This window comes from Mya arenaria, chromosome 5, assembly GCF_026914265.1.
Source record: "Mya arenaria isolate MELC-2E11 chromosome 5, ASM2691426v1".
Taxonomy (NCBI): domain Eukaryota; kingdom Metazoa; phylum Mollusca; class Bivalvia; order Myida; family Myidae; genus Mya; species Mya arenaria.
Genome location: NC_069126.1, coordinates 70869141 through 70897013, shown reverse-complemented (window position 1 = coordinate 70897013; position 27873 = coordinate 70869141). Strand labels below are relative to the sequence as shown.

The window sequence follows — 27873 nt, the reverse complement described above, 5'->3', positions numbered from 1 at the left end:
GACAAAAGAACAGTGTAAGGAAAGAGGAAGACTCGCAAACATGATGTTTGTTAAGAGCAAGTTGGGGAAGAAAATTGAAAAGAGGAACCAGTGGAATTAGAGGGAAGGGATGTAGAGCATTTAGGATTAATCAGGTTGATCAACTGCTAGAAAATCTTTTAGAATAAGTTAATCAAGAACAAGGGAGCACTGTTGCTCAAAGTAATGAAGAGGAATTACTGGTTTGGGATTTGGAGAAAATTTTGAAAGCGGCACAGCACAAAGGCCGTCTTGTGTATAATGTTAGATATAAAGATGATGGTAAGACCAGGACAATATGGCAATATGGAGATGAACTACCTGAAGATGCACGAAAAGATGTCCATATTATGTACACATTCTCAGGAAAGGTACGAAAACAACCACCAATGAAAAATGTGTAACCAGTATATTGATGTACATATGTCCAGTCTGCCAGATTAGTATATATTGATTGATAAATGGCTACATACAGGTGTGTATGCCAATAACATATATATATTAACAGATAATATGAAATAAGGCACTGCCTTAGACGGGCTCTAGGTATGTTTTCAACTGCAGAAACTGATAATGCAGTACATTTTTTCTTAGGTAAACAAGAGTCAAAGGCAAAATTCATTATATATGACATACTATGACTTTGACTACACCAATTAGATTATTAAGGTGCATAACAAGTAAGGTTAAGCAATGCAAAGCAAATTTAATATTTTAATGTTTGAAAAAACTCAAAATAACAAACACAAGTATATTAATTCACCTAATACTAAATACCATACAAGCATTTACAGTACAAATAAATGTTTCCTACTTTAAACATAACAAGGTAAACGAAACAGATTGAGTTTACTTAAAACTAATTATTACAGTTATCTGACAATTAACCTGTACTAAACTATTTTGATATGTAAAACAGCATTGTGTATAGTTTAGATTTTTAAGGTTCTGGAAAAATGGTTTGACCACCTCGGCAGTTTGAAATAAATATAAATTCCCTGTAGTTGATGTTGTTAGCACCATTCCATCATTGAATATAACATTGTATGCAGAAAGTATGAACATATTTAATTATTTTAAGTATGAGTCTTTAAACTGAATTATACATCTATAACATTTAAAAAACAAGAGGGCCCTGAAGGCCCTGTATCGCTCATCTGATCCAATACAGATCATCAAGAATAACAATCTGATCAAGTTCCATGAACATATGGTCATAAATGTGGCCTCTAGAGTGTTAACATGCTTTTACTATTACTTGACGTGGTGACCTAGTTTTTGACTGCACATGACCCAGATTCAAACTTGGCCTAGAGATAATCAATATAAACATTCTGACCAACTTTCAAGAAGATACAGTTGTAAATGAGACCTCAGGCCTCAATTTCTTGAAACTTCTTAAGTCCCTTATAACAGTAATAAGCTAAACTCACTATTCTTGGTTTTCAATAATTTGGATAATATTTACTTCTTTAAGAGTTTTTATACTTTGAATAGAAATTATCTATATGTTAGTTAAACTAAACCATTTTTTATTTATCAAAATTCCATTCAAGTATGTATTTTGATTAATTGAAATAAGCTACTTAAGCCTGTTCAGCTTAAGAAGTTTCGAGAAATTGGAGCCTAGAGTATTAACAAGCTTTTCCTTCAATTTGACCAGGTGACCTAGTTTTTGACCACACTTGACCCAGATTCGAACTTGACCTAGAGATTATCAATATTAACATTCTGGTCAAGTTTCCTGAAGATACAGTCATAAATGTGACCTCTATAGTGTTAACAAACTTTTCCTTTAATTTGACCTGGTGACCTATTTTTTAACCCCAGCTGACCCAATATCGAACTCGTCCAAGATTTTATTGAGGGTGACATTCTGACCAAGTTTTATTAAGATAATGCCCGAACTGTGACCTCTAGAGTGTTAACAGTCAAATTGTTGACGACGGACGACGACGGACGACTACGACGGATGACGGACACAGGGCGACCACAATAGCTCACCTTGAGCACTTTGTGCTCAGGTGAGCTAAAAACAAGCACATAGATTATTCAACAAAATATTAGTTATTGAATTGACACACACACACACACACACACACACACACACACACACACACACACACACACACACACACATATATATATATATATATATATATATATATATATATATATATATATATATATATGTATTGTAAATTTGCAATATATGCACAATAAAGATATTTAACAGTCCACAACCTTATCAGAACACAAATGTACTATAATTATGCTTACATTAGCTCATTCATTAGCTCATTCAGTTTAAAACTACAAAATGTATATCCATTGCCAATACACTTAATTGTTCAGAACGTATTAGGCTTTGTTTTAATTTTAACAATGTCACTATATTTTAGACATAGTAAATTCCCCCCCCCCCCCTCCCAGCAAGAGTTTAGCAGCCTACTGACAAGATGACTGTAATAAACTATGATGTATTGATCTATTAACAGGGGGATACTCTGCAAGAAAATTGACTCATTTCTATGCATTTGATACATATTTAATTCTTGTCTCTTATTTCAATTGTTCATGATGATTACAGTACTGAAGTCATCGATCCAAGATACATAATGCACTCTGGTATAGGGTACTGAAGTGATCGTCCCATATGCCAACTCTGGTATCCTGGATAAAATGTTACTGGTGAATACAGTACTAAAGTAATCAAATCCTAATGCCACTCGGGTATCCTGGACTAAACGTTACTGGTGAATCCAACTTACTGAAGAGATCAATCCCAGATGCCACTCTGGTATCCTGAATAAAACCTTTCTAGTGAATACGGTTCTAAAGTGATGAATTCCGATCTGAAACAGATTAACACCTAACTCAGAATATAATAAACAAGGGTCAATTTGTTTACATTGACGCAGATGAAGAGACTATCACACTAACAAATGAAGTCACCGTTGTTAAAATTATGTAAATATGGCCTAAGACCACAGTTATTCTAACAATATGTTTCATATAGACACTAACCTTGAGCTTACAATGTATCTCTTCAAAACAGTATTTTAATATAATATTTTTGCAAAAACAGACTTCAAAACTCCTAAAGTTCAATTTCAGGCTGTATGCAACACATACTGAAAGTTTGTCAATGATATTATAATCACTTTTAGAATAAGTATAAGCACCTGTGGTGTTTTCATAAAAAGCAGAAATAGCCACTTCCATCAATCGGTAAGCCGCAAACTTTTAAAGAGCCATTATTTCCTCATGCATTGGAATAATCTGGCCAAGTAAAGTTTATATATATATATATAAGACAGCATCATAAAAATGGCCTGCCTACTCTATTAAGATTTTTTCAAAGCAAAATAAGATTTTTCCACTTTATCAGCTTAGCTTTTATATAAAAAATGACATAGAGCTTAACTGAAATGCTTCCAGGGACAAATGGCGCAGCAAAGGGAATGGCAAAAAAACACAAAAACTGAAAGATTCATGACAACTCCTAGTGTTTTCATGTATGAGATGGCTCCCTGATGTAGAAAATGCAGTGATAGCATAATTATGCTAAGTTTTTGTTTGCTTTAAGTATCTGTTTTGAAGGCTAGATTTGCCTTAAATTTAAGATTACAGCTCTTAACCAGTGTCTATAAGTTTCTTATTTGCACCTGATTAGTTTAAATCTTTGGAATCATTTACACACAAACAAGTACTACAAAGTTAACTTACATCTTCATTATGAAATATTCCGAAAAGCCGCAGCAAACTGGAGCTTATTGGCACATCATATTCTGCAAGCAAGACACAAAATCAATGTTTGACACAGAATAAGACTATCTTCTTCTACTGTAAAAGTATGAAAAATGCCTGTAAACACTCATTTGAGACACACATAACCTTTTATGTAGGAATTATGCTCCAGTCAATTGTAAACACCTCCACCCCCAAGACCGGAGAATAGCGGGGACTTTGACTTTAAGTCCAGCCAACCCAGGATAAAATCCCCGCCCTGCAGGGAAGAAATGATGTTTAAATACCCGCCAAATGCGCCCGCACTGCTATATTTTTTGCCAAGACAAAACCACCGCATTCACCCGGCACTGCAGGGACACCTAAATGGTAAAAACACAGCCCTTTTCCCCGGCTATCCCCGGTTTACCACTTGACCTGGAAGGTCCAAGGATACAATTGACTGGTGCATTAATGCGATAAATGTACAGAAAAGTTCATTAATTCCAAAATAATTATGACAAAATATTAAATATAAAGTCTTTTGGACGATTTGCAATAACTTTGTTAACAACTTAAAGGTTAATCTTTACTAATTAAGTACCCAGATGCATTTTGAAAGCCTTTCTTAGAAATCTTTCTTACTTGCAGACACTATTCCTTTCTAAAAAAATCCTTGCTAAGAACGGATATGGAATTCAATCACTAGACCATGTTTTGATCAGCATTGGTTCTTGTCCTTGAAAATACCTCTGTGGCTTCAGCAACTAGGCTGGCTATACTAAATAAACAATAAATTAGTGTTTTTAATTTATTAAAGCTGCACTCTCACAGATTGAATGTTTTGATCAAATTTTATTAAACAATTGTCCCGAGATTCGCTACAGAAAAAATAATTTTGGTGCCAATCTGGTGTACCCTTTAAGGTATTTTGAGTGAATTTAGGTTTTTTCTTTAATGCATAAAGGGAAAAGGTTCTTATCTCAATCCCCCTGCTCACTTTTTATTGCCATTGCCATCAGAGATGTAATTGTTTTCAATGTATTAACTTCAAGTAAATGAATATATTCATGAATGATTGACAGTATGAATGAATGAAAAGTAGCAATATTTCTTTAGATAGGAATCTCATTGTGTTGCTGTGATTGTTTAAGTAGATGTTTTTCATGTTCATAAGCTAAAAATCATATGCACATTAAATGAAACATAATTCTGCATCATGTGTAGTAAGTTGTGATACTTGTTTGCAATTAATGCAATGTTTGCTTAGGCCACTCCTTTTTTATTTTTTGGTTTACAAGAATTTTTGGAAAAAATGTCCACCGGGTGGTCGAAAAAAAAAAAAAAAAAAAAGGAAAAAAGTCACAAAACATACTCTTAAAGGGTGAAAATCAGAGAACAACATAAAAACATTGAAAATTTATGTCATTTACTTGACATTTTAAATTTTTAAACTGCTATTAATGCATGTTTTAATACATTCAAAGTTTCAAAGTTCTAATTAAACACACAGTTTAAATCTTACATACCATGCATATAAAACATCAATGAAATTGACTATAAAACATGTTTACATGTATAAACTACACTTTTTATCAAAGATACATTGAATATTACTCAGCAGGACATTTGTTTAGCTTTAAGGGTATGCTAAAGCAAAAGTGAATGCAGAACACTTAAAAACTTACCAATATTAAATTGGAAAAAAGGGATGGCAAATTTTACGCTTTAAAATACACAAGAATTGCACTGTATTAAGACAATACATTACATTTTCTAAGCATTGTTTCAGTTATTTCAATATTGGAAAATGTCAATAAAGTGAAATAATTTCCAATTTTGTAAATAAGGAAGTAATATTGTATGAAGACATTGTGCTTTAATATTGTGCAAACAATTCCTGAAAAACTAAAAACCAAACTAGACCTAGATTTGAGTTTTAATAACCTTTACCATGCGGGGTCCTAGTTGTATGTAACCCAATCCATGCTAAGTCCGGATATTTTCGGACCGGGATATTTACCATGCGATGTTCAGCAAATCCATTTCAAATTCAAATCTTGCAGCAAATTACCACATCAGTACATAAAAATCACATAGCAAAATATAAATCTAGCATGTGACTTAACTTTATGTACCAATGATAGTAACAGTGAAATCCATAATTATTTATCGGATATTTTCATCTTCTCCCAACTCAGCCATTTTGTGTATCATGCGTTCACAGGGCATCTATACTTCATGATTGTTTATTTTTCATTTTAAAGAGAATTCCTTGGTTACAACAACAAATCTCATTTATAGTGAAATATCAAGTTCATAACAAATTAAAATGGACTTCAAAATAGTTTTCCGTGTTGTTTTATCTTAATGTTTTGCACACAACTCCTGGAATTAGTAAATGGCATTGACACATGTGTTCAACTCTTTCATTGTTTTTACTCTACTATTAACCCAAACATGAATAAACATGTAATCTAGAATAAACACAAGCTTTACATTGACTCAATGACAAGTATTTCCAAACCAGTTTGTGATTTAAAATCCATAAACACAACCGACCGAACTTGTGAAACTAGATCACCGGTGTCAACTTAGAAATTTTACTTTCGATTTCACCACTCACACCAAGTGCACTGTTATTTGATATTTAACCATAAAATGTTAAAAAATAATTTTCTCACACATAATTTACAGATATTTGTGTCTACTTATTCGATAGCAGCCGCTGCCACATATTTTTCATCTATAAACAACAATATTTTCATGACCTAAATTTGCGGGGAAAAACAACAATCACGTGACAGTTATTGTTTGTGTCGGCTGTTAAATTTGCCAATGTATTTTGCTATTGTTATTTTAACAACTCCTGCATATTGAACTTAATTATTTCATACAAAGAATGACTGCTATCGTCAATTTCGCCATTGCCAACGGCGCTGCCATAACAGTTGACTGGCTCACATGTTATCACTATAAATCGGCGAATACGGCTACGGAACAACAAACCAGTCGAGATCTACTGCATTCGTACTCTTATCTGTTCGTTTTTCTTTCGTTTCGCACCAAAATCAATACGGTCGGGAAAATAATCTTGAAAAAAAAGTGAAATTCATTTTTTATTTTTTTTGTACTTTTCGGAAAATTAGACCCGCCGGTTTTGTAAACCAATTTATATAAAAGTAGTGGCCTTAAAAGAGCAAACAAAATGGGCGAATAGATGCACAATACAGTCCAAAGACCAATGAAGGTCAGCAGTTTTATTAGAAAATGATATTATCTCAAAGCCGCAACAAAAACGGCATGAAAGAAATTCAATTCGGAGGGAAATAGACGATCAATGAGCTATTGAAATAAACACTGATCATGATGTCATAACAAGCGAATGTTAATATCAAAGAGCAAGAAACATGCTGGCAATCTATTTCAGGGAAACCTTGACAAAAGTCTGGTTTATTTCCAAACTTATTGCCTCCAGTAATACATAACATGGCAATACTTGCATTGCTGAAAATCTGTCCACAGCAGTAATATCAAAATTCAGGTTGCATGGATGCATTCTGAAATACCAAAAAAAGTCTGTAATGTGTGCTGATCTTGCATATCCCATTTACAAGTGATTTACACTGAAATCTAATTGTTCTACACTATAGTTACACAACTTCTTTATGACCAAACATATTGCTATTGAGCATTAGTACACTGTATGTACATGACTTTTTTATTATGTATGTCATGTTTCTTTGCCCAAATTGATGGAAATATTTTATAACAGGTTCAAGCTTTTTAAGTCTTTTACGCTTACGATTTGTCGAGAAGCTGGGGTCTTATGCACCAGTCAATTGTAACCACGCCCGCCCCCCAGGCCCGGGGGTATACAGGGGATAGACGGGGAAATGGGCCATGTGTTAACTTTCAGATGGCCCGCAGTGCCGGGTGAATGCGGTGGTTTTGTCTTCGCTTAAAATATAGCGGGGAATGGGCCTTACCTAGGGTCCCTGGGGTGCAGGGGCATTTTGCGGAGATTTTACCATCTGTTCGTCTCCACAGGGCGGAGATTTTAGCCGGGGTTGGCTGGACCAAATGTCAAAGTCCCCACTATTCCCCGGACCTGGGGGGCGTGGTAACACTTGACTGGTGCATTATCGCATGCAGATTTGAGTGAATCGCAAAGGGTGTTTACAGTATTTACTATCAACAACACAAACTTCTTTAGGCATCTCATTTAGACTTTTTTATTAATTAACAAGCAGCAATTTTGACCCAATTTTGACGCAATTTTATAACAAACTTGACCATGAGATTGAGTGTGAGCAAGCCAGTACAGTTTGACTTACCATTTGGGTGAAAAATTAAAGATGTGCACCTCTATCTTAAATATAAAGGTATGAATAAAGAATTGCACAGCTTAATAACATACAGGTGCACCTGTAAAGCAAGTGTATTTTAATAACATTGATGATTCTCTCACAAAGCCATGTTGTTTCATGGAAAGGGTACGGCAACTCTCACTCAGTCATTGGGGTTGTTTGGCAGGATGTTCGCCTTCTCCCCACCCTGGACTGACTATTTAGTTACAATATTTCACACGATCTGTGGCCCACAGCAAAACCATCAACCCGCATTTGTCGATTTGTCTTTCAATCATAATCGTTCAGTCTTATGTTGTCAGCCTTCCTCTCAATATATTCAGTCGCAATCTCTCATCTCCCATAGTGTTGCTTGGCACGAGTAGTCACTCGGCACTATTTATTTACAATCTTTCACACAATCTGTGGATCAAAGCAAAACCATTCATCTTTGCAGTCACAATAGCTCACAAAGCCATGATGTTGGACCTAACCGTCCATTTATCTTTTCAGTCATAATCTTGCGCTCCGCCATGGTTTTTTTTTTTGGCTGGAGGGGAAACCCCTCCCGCACCCTCCCCTTCCAACTTCTTAATTTAATAACATCTGTCACAAAAAGTGGTGTTGCATTTCATTAACCTGGTATTTGGACTGCAGTTGTGGCCAGTCGAGCTATCTTATTGGGGCGATTCGGTCCCTTGGGTGATCTCTTGGTCTGAGAATTATAAAAAAGTGTTTGTGTATTCTATGATCATATAATAAACAAATAATCCACTTTTGGTCGTATATTTCTACATATTAAATATTTTAATATTACATACAATCTTTATTCACATGGTGTCGGACCGCAACCGTCCATTGATCTTTTCAGTCACAATCTTGCGCTCCGCCATAATTTCACTTGGCAGGAGAGGATACCCCTCCCGCACCCTCCCCTTCCAACTTCTTAATTTAATAACATCTGTCACAAAAAAGTGGTGTTGCATTTCATTTACCTGGTATTTGGACTGCAGTTGTGGCCAGTCGAGCTATCTTATTGGGGCGATTCGGTCCCTTGGGTGATCTCTTGGTCAGAGAATTATAAAAAAAGTGTTTGTGTATTCTATGATACATATAATAAACAAATAATCCACTTTTGGTCGTATATTTCTACATATTAAATATTTTAATATTACATACAATCTTTATCATTCACATGGTGTCGGACCGCAACCGTTCATTGATCTTTTCAGTCATAACCTTGCGCTCCGCCATAATTTCACTTGGCAGGAGGGGATACCCCTCCCGCACCCTCCCCGCCCAACTTCTTAATTTACACAAAAGTGGTATTGCATGGCACAAGAGTTCACCTGTCACACGATTCCTGTATATCTTTTTAGTTTCAATCTCTCAACCAGCGTGTTGGTAATTGAAAGGTGTTCCCATTCTTTGATCTCAGTCAAAACATTCACTCATCCATTTTTGAGGCTCACAGACGTAACACCCCACCCATCTTTTCAGTGACAATATCTCGCTCAGCCATAGCGATTTCTGAACTGGTCAACCCCACGTCATAAGTTTATGAAATTGATATCTTCATTGTATGATTTACTGAAAAGTGTTTTATACAAAATAATCATACTGTACCTGGCTGACGTGAAAAGCTTTGCTATGTGTACCGGTATAATCCATGGTCGTAATTAAATCGGTAATCCAACAGGAATTTATTCTTCGCAGTTTCTCTCCGGTCAACAACTGTCAAACATCTAAATAGTATCGATATTGTAAAGCCTAAAAGGACAACTACTAACTGTCAAGTGTGACCTTCGTATAGAATGGTAAACATTGCGTATGAATATCTTTAAAAACAAAGTGAAAACAAAGTATATATCTCAGACAATCAATAGAAATATGTTTTATTTCTCTTTGTGAGTTTACCAAAAGTATTCATAGTAATTGTTTATAAGCATATTTTGAATAATTTTAATAACTAGTGGGGCGCTATTTCGCATCTCATAGTTTAAAATTTCATGAGCCTGTTTTCTTCTGTGTCGTCACGCTCTGATGATTTTGGTGTTCCGCATGCACGCGCTTAATATAGTTTATGAACAGAAAAATACTGGTTCCATCACCTTTACGTCTTTTTTTAGGCTGATAGTATGTGCAACTTTTGAACGAAAGTAGTGCTATGTGTGACCGTAATAGGGCTTTGCCGAGCTTCGCTCTGTTTAAAGACTGTATTAAGTCAGAATGAATTCATTTGTAATGGATAAATGAATAGTACTTTAATTTCCACAGCACTAACCTGAGACATTGTGTTAAATATTTAGATTTGGTTTTACTTATTGAGGTGCAGTTATACCGAAAATTTTAAATTCTATACGCCGCTATTTGAACTTATTTTTGGGGAATGGGAAAGTATATACATTTGCATTTTTTTATTAAAACCTTACTTGTAAGTGTATTTTTAACATTTGTTGTCTGTGTTATATGCATCATGTGGGACCCTTTAAACTCTTTATGTCTGTTAAGATAAATACCATGGAAATGTTTGGTATTGGAAATATAAGAAAATAATTGCAAAAAGGTGCCATATATATCAGTATTAGCAATGAGAACTGATATTGTTTAGTCCATTTATATACGAGATTGGCTATTATTAGTTTTTGGTTTTTTGAAGACAGTTACTTGGTTGATAAATGTTGAGTATATTGGTTGTGAATATGAAATTAAAGGACACATAATGAAGCAGATATTTGAAGTTCAATGGCAGTCTAAAAAAAGTGTGTGTTCTTACTAGATGAAAAGACATTGGTGTTTGTATAAATATAAAACAGAATCATTTGAATCTTGATCTTGTGAAATTATTTTTGTTGGCACTTTTAAGCTTACAACAAAAACTGTTTTTGTACTTACAAATTTATGTTATATGTTGTGTGATGAAATATGTGAATACATTCTGGTAACAGAATGAAATACTGTTGCAAAAAAAAACTGTGCAGAACAGACGAATCAGACGCATTTAAATTTACAGAAATGACACTGATAAAATGTTGCAGACATATATTTTCAATGAAAATATCAATATATTAAAAAACTAAGGTTGACATATTTATGACCCCATGTGACTTTGACATTTGACCGAGTGACCCCTTAAAGTCAGATGGAACTTCAGCTATGCCTATGAAGTACCAGTGTCGAAAGGTTTTTAGATTATTGAGTGCTAATTTTTTTTACCCCCTGTGACCTTGACATTTGACCCAATGACCCAAAATTGTACTTGGGCCATTTCCTAAATATATTCAAGCACCCTGTAAAATATTAGCGTTATAGAGGACAAAGCAAAACAATATGACTCCTTATCTATCTAAGTTATATAGACTGTGTTTTAGAATGTGGGACGTATACATATAAACAATATTTTGTGATGTTTTCTTTTTTGGTATGTGACATAAACTTTTCAGAATTTTTCACAAATGTGTGACATATTCGTACATATTTATCACAATCCGTTAGAATATGTCACATGTGTATCTTTCAAGCATGCCTATGCTTGTAATACCGTATCCTTGCGTATACATAAGCTGTTACAACTAATTCAAGAAGGTTCGTCATAAAAGTAATTAATAAACATATAAATACTGATTAGATGCATTATTTCATGAGTAAATGTTATAGGAATGCAGGCAATGAAATGAAATAATGTTATAGGATTGCTTATTGGTGCATTATTTTATGGATCGCATTTATTCGTCGAACTGATGAGTATTATTTCAACAGATGTTTTTCGATTTTCGGCATGTTCTATTGTTGCATTAAACACTTTATTCTTTAAACAACGTCCGTTTGTTTCACCAGTACACCAGATATAGTTCGGAAATCGTTCTGACATTCTATCTATCAATCATAATTATAATAAATCGAAGAAAGGATCGTTTGTTTCTCAGATCCACCTCGTCTACCATCATTCAAATACGGAATTACCTCTGGCTCTGTCATCAACTACAACCATATCACCATTGTTCGTGGAGACGGAGCCTCAGTGACATGTGAAGCCGACGCCAACCCGGCTCCCCATACTTACACCTGGTCTGGATCTCAGACAAACAGCCAGCTGCTGTCCCTTAGCAGCTTCAATGTTAACACCACGGTCCAGTGCACGGCGTACAACACAATGCCGGAAACAAACGGGAGTCCTATTAATAGAAACAATAGTTCCACCTTGCAAATAAATGTTTGGCGTACGTATGCCTTGCTTCATTTTGAGGAAATTTCTTCTTAATAAGTAACAATATATGTATAAGTATACGTTCAACAGTTTTATGAAATAATTTTATTTAACACCCTTAACATAACTATGTCTATTCATACCTTAAACGACGTTTGCTGGATACGTATTATATAAGTATAAACGTTTTGTTTTTAGGACCTCCACATGGTGTTGCATTACGATACCATTATGGTATCACTGGATCCTTGAGTATAACGAAAGAACTGAAGGTACTAGCCAACGAGGCCTTCTGGTTGTCGTGCACGGCAGATAGTTCTCCTCCGTCTACGTACACATGGTCAGGCTACCCTTCTTCACGGGAGGGAATCTTAAATATAACAGGAGGTCTAACAACAAGCCAGTCCGTGTCATGCCTTGCCGAAAACTACATGCAGACGACGTACAAAGGCACGTTGCGCGGGAACACGTCATCTGTACTTCACCTTGATGTTTTGTGTAATATGCAATTCTTTAATATTATGATATCACATCATGCATTAATTGTAATTTATCATGCGTTTAACATAAGCAACTAACCTTGTGTATAATTTAGTAAAATTCAAAACTACCGAGAGTATGTCATATTTTAAAAAGCAATATGTCAATCAAAACTCCAAAACGTTCTATATTATAATGTCGTTTTGTACATTTTGCTTTTACTTGTAATGTAGCAAACACAAATATCTTTTAAAACTGTTCTAAACTGAAATGTTTTTGTTTTGGACATATCGATTTTATATCATTAATATTAGATTAAAGGTTCAACTGTATACAGGCAATTATATATATATATATATATATATATATATATATATATATATATATATATATATATATATATATATATATATATATATATATATATATATATATATATATATATATATATATATATATATATATATATATATATATATATATATTGAATGATGCTCTGATAATAGATAGGAAAATAACATTGTTTCGACGAAGACAATTCCTTATCAAAATATATTTCGATTATTGCAAATCGATACTATTTATTAAACTAAATAACAGGAACCGTTCGGCATGTAAGAAATGTATAAACAAATTAAAATATTTTTTCTCTTTAGAACAACATTTATCAATTAAAAATAAAATGTCCCGCATGCACAGCCGACAATCTTACATTACTGCCATTACAATAAAGAAAGCGTTTTATGAGGTTTTGTGAACGACTTCAAAGGTATGATCGATTCTTAGTTTATTTCTTACAGGGTACACGTAACAAGGGTGTTTTGTAACATCTTTAATATTAGTATTGCATATTATCAATTGATCTTCACTGCAACCATTAAGCAAAAACCTTTTATACATATAAGTTACTATAATAACCTGAAAGGCAAATTATGCATTGTGGCCAGTATCACTTAGCAATGTTTTACTGAGTTTTGCTATGTTGCTTTATCAAGTGGTGCTTTTTTAGGCATTTAACTCTCCCAACTCATCCTATGTTATAGTTTTTCTTGTTATCCTATTTATAATTTTCAAATTTTGCTTATGTTTACCTTCCTATTTAATTAAATGCAGGTCTGTCTACGTTAAACAAGCAACATTAAAATAAATAAAGTAGGACGAAAATTTGAGTTCTAAAATATTTGTCTTTAATTTATTGAATTTACAAACGTCACGTTATGGTTCATTTCTTTTAAAATGATGATGATCGTGATGTTTCGTAGTCTTTACTTTGTTAGTGCATTCGATTCAGTACAATCTAGTTGTGATAATATTGTGCAGATATTAACATGCTAAGCAAGAAAATCGGCTAAAAGTGATATTGCTGATTATGAATACCAAGAAGCAGAGGAAATGAAACAAATAAACACGAATTTAGTACCGCCATATTTTTTGGATTGCATTGGCATCTTATTTAATTATATAAGCATCAAAAAATATATATGCGTAATTAAACGAACATATCATGGGAGATCCATGAAGGTTCAGAATCGTGTAAATTATCAAATATATATATAACATGACAAGTTAAACGGTTAAAGATTCGAAGGAGATGTTTATTTGCATCTATGTTTGTAAGTAAATATATATATATTCGATAAATATTTCAGATGGTCCGAAAGCGGGGACATTGCATAACGTTAGTAAAGTCCGCGGAGAAATCTTTGTCTACCAGTGTTTGTACACCCTGGGAAACCCTCCAACTGTTGACTTTGAGTGGACGAGGTCCGGAACAGATGTCTCCTGGATCAAACAGAATACACATAACTTGACCATTCCAAGCGTGCAGCGCAGTGACGAGGCCATTTACACGTGCAATGTGTCCAGCCTTCTTCGACCAACTTTGACCTTAGCGACGACTACACAGTATGATACTGCAACATTTCATCTAGATATTCTTTGTGAGTATATTTTGACGTTGACATTGTGGTCAAGCCTGGTAAAACCAAGTTTATAATTATGTGTCTGTTTTAAGAACGTACGCGATACGCACAAATTAAGTGTGTTAGATGTTGCTGTTTTCTATTCCGAAACATTTCATGAAAAATATACTTACTCGAGTGACTATATCAGTCAAATCATAATCTTGAAGAATGAAACGTGTGGGAAGGCCAGCATGAGTTCTTTTCCAAAAATAGTTTCATATTAAACTGGGGATCACTAGCTACACCAATCTTGTTTGATATATGTACATCATTGTGGCTTATATACGACATTATTAAGTTCCTGCTATATGTTGCCGCTATTGCAAAGTGAACCTATTAAATTAATTCCCCTATAGTAAATTTAACTTGTGGCGCCAAAGAAGTGCTGCATAGCATATAAAATATGCATTTAATGTTTCTAAATTCACATCACATTGCTTCTATGCTTGATATTTGGCAAAATGGCGTGTAAAACAATAACCTAGATTTTAACATTGCCTTGTTTTGAATTGTGCATGAAGTAGGTGTTAGCATCACAATATTATTAACATAATATTTGTCAGGTGTTATTTTATTATAGATGGGGCGGAAAATTTGTTGTTGCAACTCAACAACGTTTCCCAATCATCTGTAGAATTTGATGAACATTCATCAAACCATATGCGATGTTCGCTAGAAAGTGATCCCGGCTCGAATATGGCCCTTACAAAAGACGGTAAAACAATCATTGCAAGATCTGGTGTACATCAACTTACACATGACCTTCAGGCTGAATGTTCGGACGCTGGAGTGTATACGTGTTCAGGATACAACCAGTACGGAGCAGCCGATAACGCGTCAGTGCAGTTATTTGTAAAATGTAAGTGGGAATGATAATCTCGGGTATATAGACAGTAGAACAAACTCTATTCATTCTGGACTGTTCTGCACGTCGCGTACTCAAGATATTGTATACAAGTAAACCTTAATATATCTGTTCATTGTTGACTGAAACAGGTACGAAACACTGTGTCTATCCTAACTAGTTTTTACCTTAACCGAGCAAGAAATGTTCAACTTCATTATGCAGAAAAATGCTATGATAAGGACAACAGTGATACTGCAAATGATAAGGGGCCGTTAAGGAAAGTATGAATATCGTACATAAAACGATGATACAAACTGGACTTTTCTTTTTCCTTAAATGAGAATATGGTAAATTTTTGGAATAAATCATTTTAAAAATTCAGCATATTTCCAAATGTAATGCAAACACGTTCAGAACGTTGCAAAAGAGTATTTTAGAGTTTTATGAAAAGAAAGGCATCCATTCGCTGCCGAACCATAGCAATAACACACACTTAAGTCAATTCAAAGCGTCGTTTTGGGATGATGATATTCAATATCAGTATTATGGTCATACACCGTTGACTTCATACACTGTATTGGTTGGTTATTTATACCAGGCACTCCGAGACACAACATCTATCTTAGATCCACTCTGAATACCACTCTAGGTAGCCAAAACATGTATTAAACAGGCGTATTCAAATCCTAATATTATTAGGCCTTTTCCGGCTAAAAGCTAGAGGGCAAATTTAATCTTAAGTTTTCAGGCAAAGGGGAAGGAGCGCTGAATTTTCGTTTACTTAAAAATTTGTCAATTCTAAAATGCGTAAAAATATGATACATGTACTTTTCATTATTTTTTCATATTTATTTATGAGATGTTTTGATTTGATTAATCTCAAACTAATTTATTACATCAATTTTATCAAAAGGTATCACAAGTTGACAGACACGTACCTACGGACGGACAGACATTTCCACATATCGACCTTTGTTAAGTACTTTACCATTACTCCCACTATAAAAATATACCCACTTAAGCCCTACTAACCCTAACCAGCCCTACCCAACAAGGGCTACCCAACAATTTTGATCTTCTATAAGTAATGAAGGAATTAGTACCCAATATATACCCATTCGTGTGTGCGGACAGACAGACAGATATATGCATTAGGGCGGGTTGGCCGGCCGGCAGGCAGACAGGCAGGCAGGCAGGCAGAAAGATATTTTCAGATTATTCGGCAGGCAGGCATAAATATTTAGCTTTATTTTTTATAAGTAAAGACATACTGTATAAACTAAATTGGTAAATAGAATATATATATGTATATATCAAACCATTGTTAAGATATTATTGCATATAAAACTAAGTTGTAGTTGAATACAGCATTATGTTATATGTGGATAAATAAAGTCTTTACAAACATGCTATTTACTTCGACATGCACATGTAACAATAAATTACTGATAAGCCAAATCAGAGTTATCACAGTAGTGAGGACTACCCCCGCACGATCGGGATATATCCTTTTTCTGGGCTTGTCGCCGAACTTTTCGCTGTAGTAATGTACGAGTTGTTCCAAGTAGTAACACAACAACTGTTGTGCAACCTTCCTATTATATCATCATTTGAAGCTTCTATGGTTCTTCTTGTAGTTTCCTTTGTATATTTACTGTATCATTAGTGTTCAACATCTTTAGAATAAAAGTGAAAATGGTATAACACGAAACCATGTTTTAATCATAAGTAGCAGTTTCATATGTTAATATCTAATGAAACAATGAGTACAGTACAATAGTTATGCCAATAAATTGGAATACGTGTTGATGGTTTTTAACGGAAATCTATATTGAATTTTCCGTTGAACGGTAATGCTTTACATCGATATTTTCAAATCTACAGTGTTCTTTCAGGTTCCGCAAGGCGACCCACTGGAGTGGAGGTACAGCTTAATTTCACCGCACGCAAACATGAAAATGCAACATTAGTCTACAAAACAGTCGCCTACCCTGTGCCCAAGCCCCAAGAGTTTGTTTGGAAGCGCTGTACGAATCGCATTTCTTGTGAACTTGTGCCGGATGAAATGAACAAATTTGAAATTTACACAGAGGGTCTTTCAAGTAAATTAACGATTCTGGATGTTCAGATTGAAGATTACAGATTGTACCAATTGGAAGTGTCTAATGGAGTTGGTGATACACTAGTCGAATGGTTACACCTCAGACCCATCGGTATTTTACTTTCACTATTTACACAATTTAGTAATATATGCTATCTAACGTGTTATGTTAATACTTACTTGCATATCCTGAGATTCATTCATTTCATATTTATGTATAATTATGTATATATTTAGATGAAATACATATAAACATGTTTGAATTGTCATAAAAGTTCATGTTTTCCTATTCGTCAATAGTTGTTATATACAAAACTATAATCACGAGTTTGTGGAATTCAGCGACGTCTCGTCGTGCCAGGGTTTCAACGAAAATCCTGAATACATGTATAAGAATGACAAAATCGTGGGGCGAGCTTATGCAAATCAAATGCATGTTTTGCCCAAAATCGTTAAGGTAGATAAAGACATAACAGGGATAAACCCTGTGTTTAATATACAACAAGTTCATACAACTAAATGTGTAAAGAACAATGATTTCTCCGCAATAAGTTATGAATGACATAAAGTGCTAAATGTGAATGTGTCGATTTATTTGTATAAAACGTTTAAAGCGTAATGATATAACTTTCAATTAACAGCTTCATTTTAATTCAATTGCAGGAAAACCGGATACGCCAATGGACTTCCACGTTATTCAAGATACAATACGCGAAACAAGTGCTGTATTGACCTGGATTGCCGGATTTGACAACGGGTCTCCTCAGGAATTTCATATCACTTATCGAAAGGTTGCTGATGACACTGGATATATTACACAAAATGTAAAACATGACAACAGAGTCGAGATGAATTACACAGTTGTAAATTTAAAACCTGGAACCGAATACTTTGTCTCACTCATTTCGGCAAACGAGGAGGGTTCTTCTTCACCGGTGAACGTTACATTTTTAACTCTAAAACGTATTAATGGTAAGTGAATTTGCTTTGTTCGCACAACAGATTCTTAATTCAATGTATGGAAGCATCCTGAAATACAGAAATGTGTTATGTAAGAATGGTTTGTGTTTACCATTTCTTGACAGCAAAACAAAACTACTTTTCGATCATGAATTTAGATGTTATTCCGGTATCTTTTTTTCTGCTCATTAAATGAATATTAGGGAAGTAAAACAAATATTTCACTCTGTTGATGTTCATAACCTAAAATAACTCATTATTTAAATACAGTCATTTATATATGTGTCTGCATAACCCCTTTTGTATTTATAATTTAAGCATATTGTATGTAATTTCAGATCAAACTGAGACTAGTCCAAATACTGGTCCTGTTTTTGGAGGGGCAGTTGGCGGAACTGTTGGTGCAATAGTGGCAATAGTTGTCGTCGTCATCATTCTCAGGCGGAACTACGCACTAAATTGCAACGTAACCTGGACAAAGAGAGGTTCTATGTTTATTTCTGCTCGTTTATCCGAATTAAGCATTCTTTATTGTCTGCTTTCTTGTTTATCTGTCCATCGGCCTAAAGGTCTTTGAATGTCCGTCAATGATTTATAGTGTTGTCTATACAAGGACTTAGTTTAAACATATTTATTTTACAACGATTGTGAAACAAGTAATTACAACATTATATTAATCACTCTCGTCGGCACAATTTTACGCGAAAGTGTGGTCTTGTGCTGTGGGGTAAACCGGAGATATCGGAGAAAACCCACTTGTCCGTCTTGGTGACCACATTCGAAACTCACATGCGCCCAAGCCCGGAATCGAACCCGGGTCGCCTAGGTGAGAAGCGAGTGCGCTAGCCACTGCGCTAACCGGACAACCAATTGCAAAGACTTGTGTGTAATTCTAAGATAATGTTGTTCATCATGATTTTAATTGGCGCTTTCTGTCTAAAATATAAGATTTAAAGTATTATATTTAAAACAGTTAGTTTGATAACACAAAGTTATGAGTCTTGCCAGAACTAAAATTTCATAAATGCCGGAAACATATTAGACCCATATATAGCTCTAACATTTATTTGGATTCTTATTTTTGGAATTAAACTTTTGTAAAATTATGACAAATTACATAATATTGTAACAATAAGATGCAGTTTTTAAGCAAATCAATGAAGAGTAAACGCATTCGTCTTGCAATTTCGTAAGTTTCCTTTCACCTTTGATTCGGAGAGCTTATCCGTAGCGTTGCATATACTTTATGGCGTGTATCGCAATTTAATGTTGAATTATATAACGTTTTAAATGGATCTTTTAATTCAATACGCTCGATTGTTTTGTTTTTTACTTGATTAAAGTGTTGATTTCATTTTCATGTCTTCTTTAGTTCGTATTCATTTTTGTTGTTGTGTTTACCAAATTATTTACTTCAGGTGGTCCTTCCGAGCATTCCATGTAAGTGTTTGCGATTTCGTGACGAATGACTTTCCCAAGTTTTTTTTAAATTATCTTGTATAGCCAGTGAACGATTTTGCTATATCTGTTCATGTTTTGCATGGCATGACCATGTGTTTTAATATATTTTTTTACAATTTTAAGTAAAATTTAATTGGCTTAATTATGAAGCCAGGGATGGTAATCAATAGAAAACTTATCAAAAACGCTATTCGAACCTAAACTGTCTTATTGAGGAAGAGGTGTTGAAACTTGAAAACTGTACAAAATGTTTATAAAAATAGTATGCACACATTTGTTCGGACAAATTTAAAAAATCCATAGTTAAAGATATTTTCTTTTGTGTCGAATATCCGCTTGACATAACTTAGCAAACTTAGTATTAAAAACTATACTTAAACATATATTACATCCTAAAGTATGCTTGGCATGTGAGTTTTCACATGAAAAGAAGTCCTCTTTTTGGATTTGTTTTAACAAAACAAGATTTTCTCAGAAATGAATAATGTCGAACCATTTCTGTACTGTTTTGATAATTGAAATACACAATGAAACACGCACAAGAGTATGTTTCATGTTATAGATCCGGAAAAGACAACCTCGGATATAACGCAGCCAAGACGTACGAGGTCGTGTCCATGACAACGGATACATCGGTTTACGATGATTTAAGTAAGCAAAACAACTTAATTTTGTAATTTAACATTTTCCATAACTTGATTAATACAATCATTTTGTAGGGGTTCTGTCGTGAACAAAAACTGTAATAGTAACCACATCGTTCGTAACATAGCGACAGAAACGTGTAGCACACATGCTACATTTGAATGTAGACGTTGGTCGTGATAATAATGTTATATGCCATCGTTGTTCATGCGTTTATAGTTATATGCCATATTTCCGTTCACGAAACTGAGTCTAGACATTCAAATTCTTCACATGCTTTTTTTTAAAATGCATCATAAAATATGTATTGTTTTTGCAAGTATTTTTATACACTAAAAACATATATGAATATTATGTTTTGTTTACAATTCTATAACCTTTCAGAAACTGGTGACAGCGGGTAAGATAAAATCATGCACACAATGCACATAACAAGTATATATACATATAGTATCTTCGACATCGAAAAACCAGAAGACAATTGTATAAAACTCTGATAAGTTGTCAACATCATAAGCTATCTTTTACATTGAAATGCTTATTTGGTAGGTAGAAATTATTTTATATCTGTTTTGCAATAAATATATTTGTCTTACTTTGACCAAACCAGAGAATTAAACATATTTTACACACTTGACTGCTGATATCTCGTCTTAAACACTTTAAGTAATCAAAATGATACATATTCACTAAACGTAAAATTGTTTTTATAGGATTTTAATTTTCACTTCTTTTGGAATATAGATATTTTCCGGCGGCGCAATTGAGTAAAAATCTTTAACATGTCATAAAATTATTCCATATAAAGTTAGGTAAATGTATTTCTTAAATAGCATATCAAGCGCATCATAAACATACTAAAGTGCAAAGTGTTTTTTCTCAGTACATGTGTTTATTGTCGTCTTTAAAACAGTGTTCCGTTTTGAAGGGTTTGTATTTAACTACATAATACAACGTGTATTTTTCAACTAAAACCATGAAAAAGGATAAACCTTTTGTTTTGAACCAAACTGTTTTAAAATTATCTGTGTTTTCATAAGTATGTGGGTATATTTTAGTTCATGTCCTTGTAAATGGTGTTTTACTGTTGTTCGTTTTCGTTTTTGTTTTGGTAAACCTTAACAAAGCCAAAAAAAACATCGCATTGTGGGAAATTAATGTTAATGTTACATTTCAGAGCCGATAATTCGCACGTGTATACACCGTTGGAGGAGACAAGGTCAAAGGCACACGTATACTACGAAAATGTAAAGAAAGGTATAAACTATGCAGGTGTATTCCTGAATGTTCGAGTACACGGTGATTGATTGTTTAACCCATCAAAGTTTTGAGATACCAAAATGATATCACAATAATGACATAACTATTAAAAACAAGTTCTTGAAATTTAATGAAGACGAAATATTAAAGAAAATTACACTGAACTGTATATTAACTTTGTACGTTAAATTTGATATTTTCATTATTTGGCTTTTAAACCTCAATTCAATACTAATATAGGTTGATTATGACTTGTGTCAGTTTCATCTAACATCGTCTTCTGAATCTTTTTTATTTGTTTGCAGATGATCCCATTTACAACAATACTGTGCTGAAGAATCCGGTGCAAACAGTGCTTTAAGTGTGTTCTTAAATCTAAAGCATGATACTCTCATGCCATAAGACAATGTGACGAGTTTGTATTTAACAATGGCATTTACGTTTCAAATGAGTGAATCAATGATAACCCAGCTACTTATCGACGAAGTTAGTATTGCATAAAGACAAAAAAATAATAAGATTGTTTGCATTCATATAAATAATTAGTGCATCGAAATTTCATGTTGGGATTAGTATAATTTATAAATAGTCAATAGAACACTACTATATTTTGACAACCTTTTAATTTACATGCTGAACCAAGACTAATGTGTTTTTTGTGGATACAACATTAGTTTCTTTGGTAGATATACAGGAAGGTTCAACTTACTTTACAAAGTTTACTGTCAATGTCACTTGACTGTATCGTTCAAAGGTCATATTTACTATTCTATAAATACTTATTGTTAATGCTTATTTCAAATAATTAATTACATACTTGTAATAATTATTAACAAAATGTGTCATACTTAATATAATTATATTAATTTGCGTTTTTATAAATATCAAATAATTTTTAGCTTATCTGACTATGAATATTAAAATAAACTGTATCCAATAATCGCTTTCTTAACAGAATTGTTCACTGAGACACAAAGCGAAACAGGAACGCAGCAAGGTTACGCCGAGTTGACCTTGTCATGTTGAAAGCCATGTGTTCAAAATGGACTGAACGAAATTTATTTCATATAGATGGTTGTACCTGAAAATGATGATTTAATTTTTGGCATTTTTTCATTCATTTGATATATACTGTAACGCAAGTATGTAGTACTTTTCAAGCTATAGCTGAGACACGAATCAATGCTATAGCATCGGACCCCATTGAATTTTCAGTTTGGGTTAGACATTTTAGATGAGTGCAAAATGATTTAGTTGAAGCGTTTGCCTATTATTCTATTCAAGCGACATCGAACTCCTATCCAATGTAACACCCCAGTTACACACAGCCATCGGTGATTGATCGGGGTTTTTTTAGAAGTGAACCGATGACAACGTATTTAACATTGATATCACCTATTGGTCACCTGTTTTCCACCTATCAACTGCTATTGGGAAAAGATAAGTTATATCGGTGAAAAATAACCGATTGGGATTTTTAAACATGTTTAAAATTCTCGATCGGTGAAATTAGTTTACAAATTACCGATTGACAACCTGTCTACAACCGATATCACCGATGAGCCACCGATAGGCAACCGATCAACTAATACTTACCACCGATAGAATAAAGATGAAAATCAAAATGCGGGATTTCGTCGGTTTTGATCGGTGGTTAATAGGGATTCAATCTGTGATCGATCGATTGCCGCCATCGTGTCATCGGTGGGTTTAATTTGTAAATGGCCAATCGGTATTTATACGTACTCATCGGCTGTTGATCGGTTGCCAGACGCTTTTGATCGGTGACCAGTCAGATTTTGTGAGTGACTAATCGGTGGCTAGTCGGAGACAGAACGGCGTTCGATTGGTGATGTCGGGTGTTGCTCGGTATTATATAGGCCGTCGCCAGTAGTTTTGCTCCAGTTTCTGCAGTAGTTTAATCCGCGCCACATTGGACTTAACTTCTCTGACAATGCCTGCAAAAAAGAAATTTAAGAAATCCGACAAATGCAAGACCCCCATGACTGCCTCTGATGAGGTCCCACAGATCACAAAAAGATCCATCGTCAGGGGAAGTGCTTGTTGCCACGGTGCCAGTGGTACAGTTGGTGCTAAAGACGGAAGCGGTAGTGGCGGATCCAAGCAGCAGCATTCCCCAGAGAACTGCTCAGTGGATGTCCTTGAACCTCGTAACGTCTCTCCTATGATGAGTGGGAATGATTCTACAGTAGTCGGCAAAGAATCCTGTGATTCTGTTCATGACGATGCCTCTGATGTTCATGACAGTACGGATGGTGGAGAGACACAGGAAGACGTCACTCAGAACACCAAACCCAAGTCAAAGACCAAGAAGCCCAGAAATCGCATAGTGTTAGTAGCATTACATGCACTTCAGCAATATCTAATTAATTTAAAAATATAAAACTGATTCATTGTAATTAATTTTAAATAAATTTTAAAAAAATATGTCAACTCCTACCATTTTTTCATTCATGTTAAGCTCGTGATTTGCTTAATCATTCCATTTAAAAAATTATGTCGAGCCCGTGTTGAGATATGACGGAAAATGCATGTGTTCTCATCCTATGTAATTATTTTCAAATGCTTTGTTTGTTGTGTACTTTCAGTATCATCTCCGAGGAAGATCAGGACAAGATTCGTGAGTTCTTGTTAGCCAATGACTTCCTGTACGACAAACACAGAGACCAATGGAGGGATACACAATCCAGGGAGAGGAAGTGGGAGGAGCTGAGCGAACTTATAGGCCGTGATGCCAAGGATATCAAACAGTGGTATCAGTCCACAAGGTCCAAGCTGAGTGAAATCAAGAACAAGAAGGTCACTCCATCTGGGAGTGGTTTTGAAGTAGAAGGAGTCACTGACAAGGCCAGGAGACTGTGGGAACGTTTCCAGTTTCTGCTTCCGCACATAGGTGCAGTGAAATCCCGAACTGTTTGCAGCGTAAGTGAAACAATTTGTTTTCAGTAAAAGTTATTAAATATAAAATATAAACATTATTTTAACGTGTACATTTTGTTTTATTTCACATTTGTTTTCAGTTTCCAACATTGTTTTTAAACGTTTGCTCTTTTGTTTTGTTTGTGTTGGGTTTTACGTAACTTCGACAGTATTTCAGTCATTGCGCGACGCTCGGCTAATAACAAGTGGAGGAAGACTCCAGAATCTCGTCTGAGTTGCACAGACAAACAACTTGGTGAAAACACTGACCTACCGCAAGTCAGCCGGAAGGCTTTCTCACATAAAGATGTTCACCCCTTGCGAGGCTCAAACCCACATGGGTGAGAGACCAAGGGATTGAGAGTCGGATACCATACCACTGGGCGCCACACCGGTCCCCTGTTTTTAAATGTACATAACACTAAAAAGTATTGTCTTTAATGTTTTACAGATTAAGCAGAAAAGAGCAGCCAGACTTCACGTCCAACTTCCTGACCTTGATGACGAGGGCCAGACTAACCGAGTTGTCCCCACACAAGAAGCCGAAGAGGACGTCTCTGCAGCTGATGCTTCGTTAGAGCGACCAAATAGTACTCCTCCTATCTCTGCGTCTTCAGACCCTGCCACATGCACGCGACCTCCACTTGTGCGTGACCCCAAGAGAGCCAAGGTAGTCGATACAGCGCCTGATGAGGGTATCCAGGCTCTTGTCCGTTGTAGTCAGCAGCTAATGGTGGTAGGAGACAATTTGGCAAGGTACCTCCGACCAGAGAGTACCGCCCAGGAGCGTCAGAGGCAAAACTTTGCCGACATGAGTGCGAACATTCTTAGACAGCTGCCTGAGGACCTGTATATGGAGGCATCAAACCGCATTTGGACTGTTCTGCAAGATGTCCAGCGAAATGCCCATGCACGCAGTGACACTCAAGCTCCGCCCCAACCTCAAGCTCCAGTTACAGGCAGACCCATGTCATACCAGCAACCACAGTGGCAGCCTGATCCCTCACAGTGGACCAGCAACCCACCTCAAGCCAGCGTGTGGGGTTCTATGGGGTGCAATTATATTCGCCAAACACACCCAGGTTACCTCCAGGGACAATCACAGTCACAGGAACAGTCAGCTCCCCGACAAACCCCAACATTTTCACAGCTAGCATGGTGACAGCTGGTATCCCTGTCTCCTCACAGCCTGAGGAGGGCTCGGAAGACCTTTAGACGAATGACAACATGAGGACAGGAGGACAGGAAGTCCACAAGAAGTGCAGTTTTGTTTGTTGTACTTTTTATGTTTGAACGACTGTTTGTGTAATTGGTGGTGTAACTGCATTTATGGAAAACTGTTTAATTTGCTTTTCACGTAACAATATATTTGTTTCAATTAAACTGAGGTACAGAGAGTATATTTTTATCTGTTTATTTGGCCCCTGGTTTTTATAATAGTTCCCCAATTAATCACAAATTAATAACACAATTGTAAAATTTAGGTATTTGTATTCACCACTATTGGTTGTCTGTGTTGATCGAGAATGTTTTTTTATAACCTCATAACAAAATTAATGCACGCGCGATGACGTCAACGTTGTTCTGCTGGAAAAACGTGACTTGCAAATAACGTTGTAACATACCATATTGTTTTATTATTCACTATAATTAATGCTAAATTATAAAAAATGGAGGGATTTTTTTTTAGTTTTCATCGAGGTATGAAAAACACCCTAATCACATATTCTAAGAAGCCGCTTTGCGGTTTCATAGTATGTGATCAGTTTTTTTTTCATACCTCTATGAAAACGTAAAGTTTTTATCTTCATTCCTTAATTAAATAAGTGTAGCTCAGGTTAAATGATATAACAATCTATGAACAACGTACATGGCAAATTGTGTTTTTATTATTAAAATCAAGTAGCACAAAACAGTTTCAGGTGTTAACTTGCAAACAAAACAGTTTCAGCTGTTAACTTACAAACAAAACAGTACAATATGATAAAAGATCTCTACAATCAAATGTCATTTCAGGTATGAATATTGTTTCTGTCCTGTCATCTCACTATAAACTATCTTGTGGCTAGTTTACCATTCTGTCTTGCCAAGGCACAGACCCGGCTGCACTATTAAAGTACTTGGATAAGTACTCCCTCTGCTGTTTGGCGTCGGTTGCGTCACGATTATGGCCCCTTACTTGCTGGATTGCAGTCAGCATCTCATTCGTTCTCCAGGCTCCAGGAACAAGGTTATGCTGGTCATCCTCTTGGTCCAGTTGAGCTTGTTGTAGGCCGGGATACCTAATCCTCATTAGATTGTGCAAGCACACACACGATTCAACTATGGTTGCAGCAATTTCCGGTGTTTGCTGCATAGTTGTGAGAAGCACTCTGAATCTGGCCGCCAGGATGCCAAATGCATTTTCGACCACTCTTCTTCCTCTAGATAGCCGGTAATTGGTTATGAGCTTCTCCCTTTCCAGGCCGCGTCTTCCAAAGGGCTTCATCAAATAGGTCCTTAACCCAAAAGCATCGTCACCAAGAATGAAGTAAGGCATATCACGGTCATCATTTGGAAGAGGTTCTGGAGGTGGTAAGCCAATGGTTCCATCTTCTAGCATCTCACTGAGCTCTGAATTGTTATATATCTGGGCATCTGACATGTGCCCATGACCTCCGACGTCTATCCACAGAAACCTGTAGTTGGCATCAACAAGAGCCATGAGCACAATTGAGAAAAATCCTTTATAGTTGTAGTATTCAGAGCCGGATCTGCGGGGCTTCCTCAGAGCAATGTGTTTGCCATCAAGAGCTCCACATGCATGAGGGACATTCCACCTCCTTTCAAACTCTTCAGCTATTGGCCTCCATTCTTCAGGTGTATTGGGGATAGGGATGACATCTTCGCTATATGATTGTTATATGGCCTCG

General features: G+C 35.3%; 3 protein-coding genes across 6 annotated transcripts in view; 2 read left to right on the top strand and 1 right to left on the bottom strand.

Moving 5' to 3' along the window:
• The window catches only part of LOC128235095 (hemicentin-1-like), a 46359-nt gene extending 23416 nt beyond the window's left edge, over positions 1 to 22943 (top strand). For 2 of the 4 annotated variants that reach the window (XM_052949825.1, XM_052949826.1), the window contains 12 exons: positions 12023 to 12316; positions 12502 to 12801; positions 14433 to 14723; positions 15328 to 15606; positions 17490 to 17807; positions 18359 to 18667; positions 18994 to 19140; positions 20074 to 20095; positions 20679 to 20767; positions 21146 to 21161; positions 21939 to 22018; positions 22327 to 22943. In XM_052949825.1, the coding sequence (XP_052805785.1) occupies positions 12023 to 12316; positions 12502 to 12801; positions 14433 to 14723; positions 15328 to 15606; positions 17490 to 17807; positions 18359 to 18667; positions 18994 to 19140; positions 20074 to 20095; positions 20679 to 20767; positions 21146 to 21161; positions 21939 to 22018; positions 22327 to 22382 (2201 nt within the window). In that variant the 3' untranslated portion in view covers positions 22383 to 22943. Of the gene's footprint in view, positions 1 to 12005; positions 12317 to 12501; positions 12802 to 14432; positions 14724 to 15327; positions 15607 to 17489; positions 17808 to 18358; positions 18668 to 18993; positions 19141 to 20073; positions 20096 to 20678; positions 20768 to 21145; positions 21162 to 21938; positions 22019 to 22326 lie in introns of all 4 variants that reach the window. The other 2 variants (XM_052949827.1, XM_052949828.1) reach the window with 2 other exon arrangements.
• A 614-nt stretch (positions 22944 to 23557) lies between these two features.
• LOC128235927 (uncharacterized) lies at positions 23558 to 26123 on the top strand. Its single transcript, XM_052950714.1, has 3 exons — positions 23558 to 24373; positions 24631 to 24964; positions 25413 to 26123. Exons 1-3 carry the CDS (start codon positions 23976 to 23978, stop codon positions 26121 to 26123), a joined length of 1443 nt encoding a protein of 480 aa, XP_052806674.1. The 5' UTR covers positions 23558 to 23975.
• A 903-nt stretch (positions 26124 to 27026) lies between these two features.
• Positions 27027 to 27665, bottom strand: LOC128235926 (putative nuclease HARBI1). Its single transcript, XM_052950713.1, has one exon. It carries the CDS (start codon positions 27663 to 27665, stop codon positions 27027 to 27029), a length of 639 nt encoding a protein of 212 aa, XP_052806673.1.
• Positions 27666 to 27873: the final 208 nt, after the last annotated feature.

Bases quoted from the DNA above. Each gene is read 5' to 3' on its own strand.
- LOC128235927 (XM_052950714.1), top strand. From the start codon at position 23,976: ATGCCTGCAAAAAAGAAATTTAAGAAATCCGACAAATGCAAGACCCCC. The intron at 24,374-24,630 runs GTTAGTAGCATT...GTGTACTTTCAG, and splicing joins AAGCCCAGAAATCGCATAGT to TATCATCTCCGAGGAAGATC. The intron at 24,965-25,412 runs GTAAGTGAAACA...AATGTTTTACAG, and splicing joins AATCCCGAACTGTTTGCAGC to ATTAAGCAGAAAAGAGCAGC.
- LOC128235926 (XM_052950713.1), bottom strand. From the start codon at position 27,665: ATGGCTCTTGTTGATGCCAACTACAGGTTTCTGTGGATAGACGTCGGA.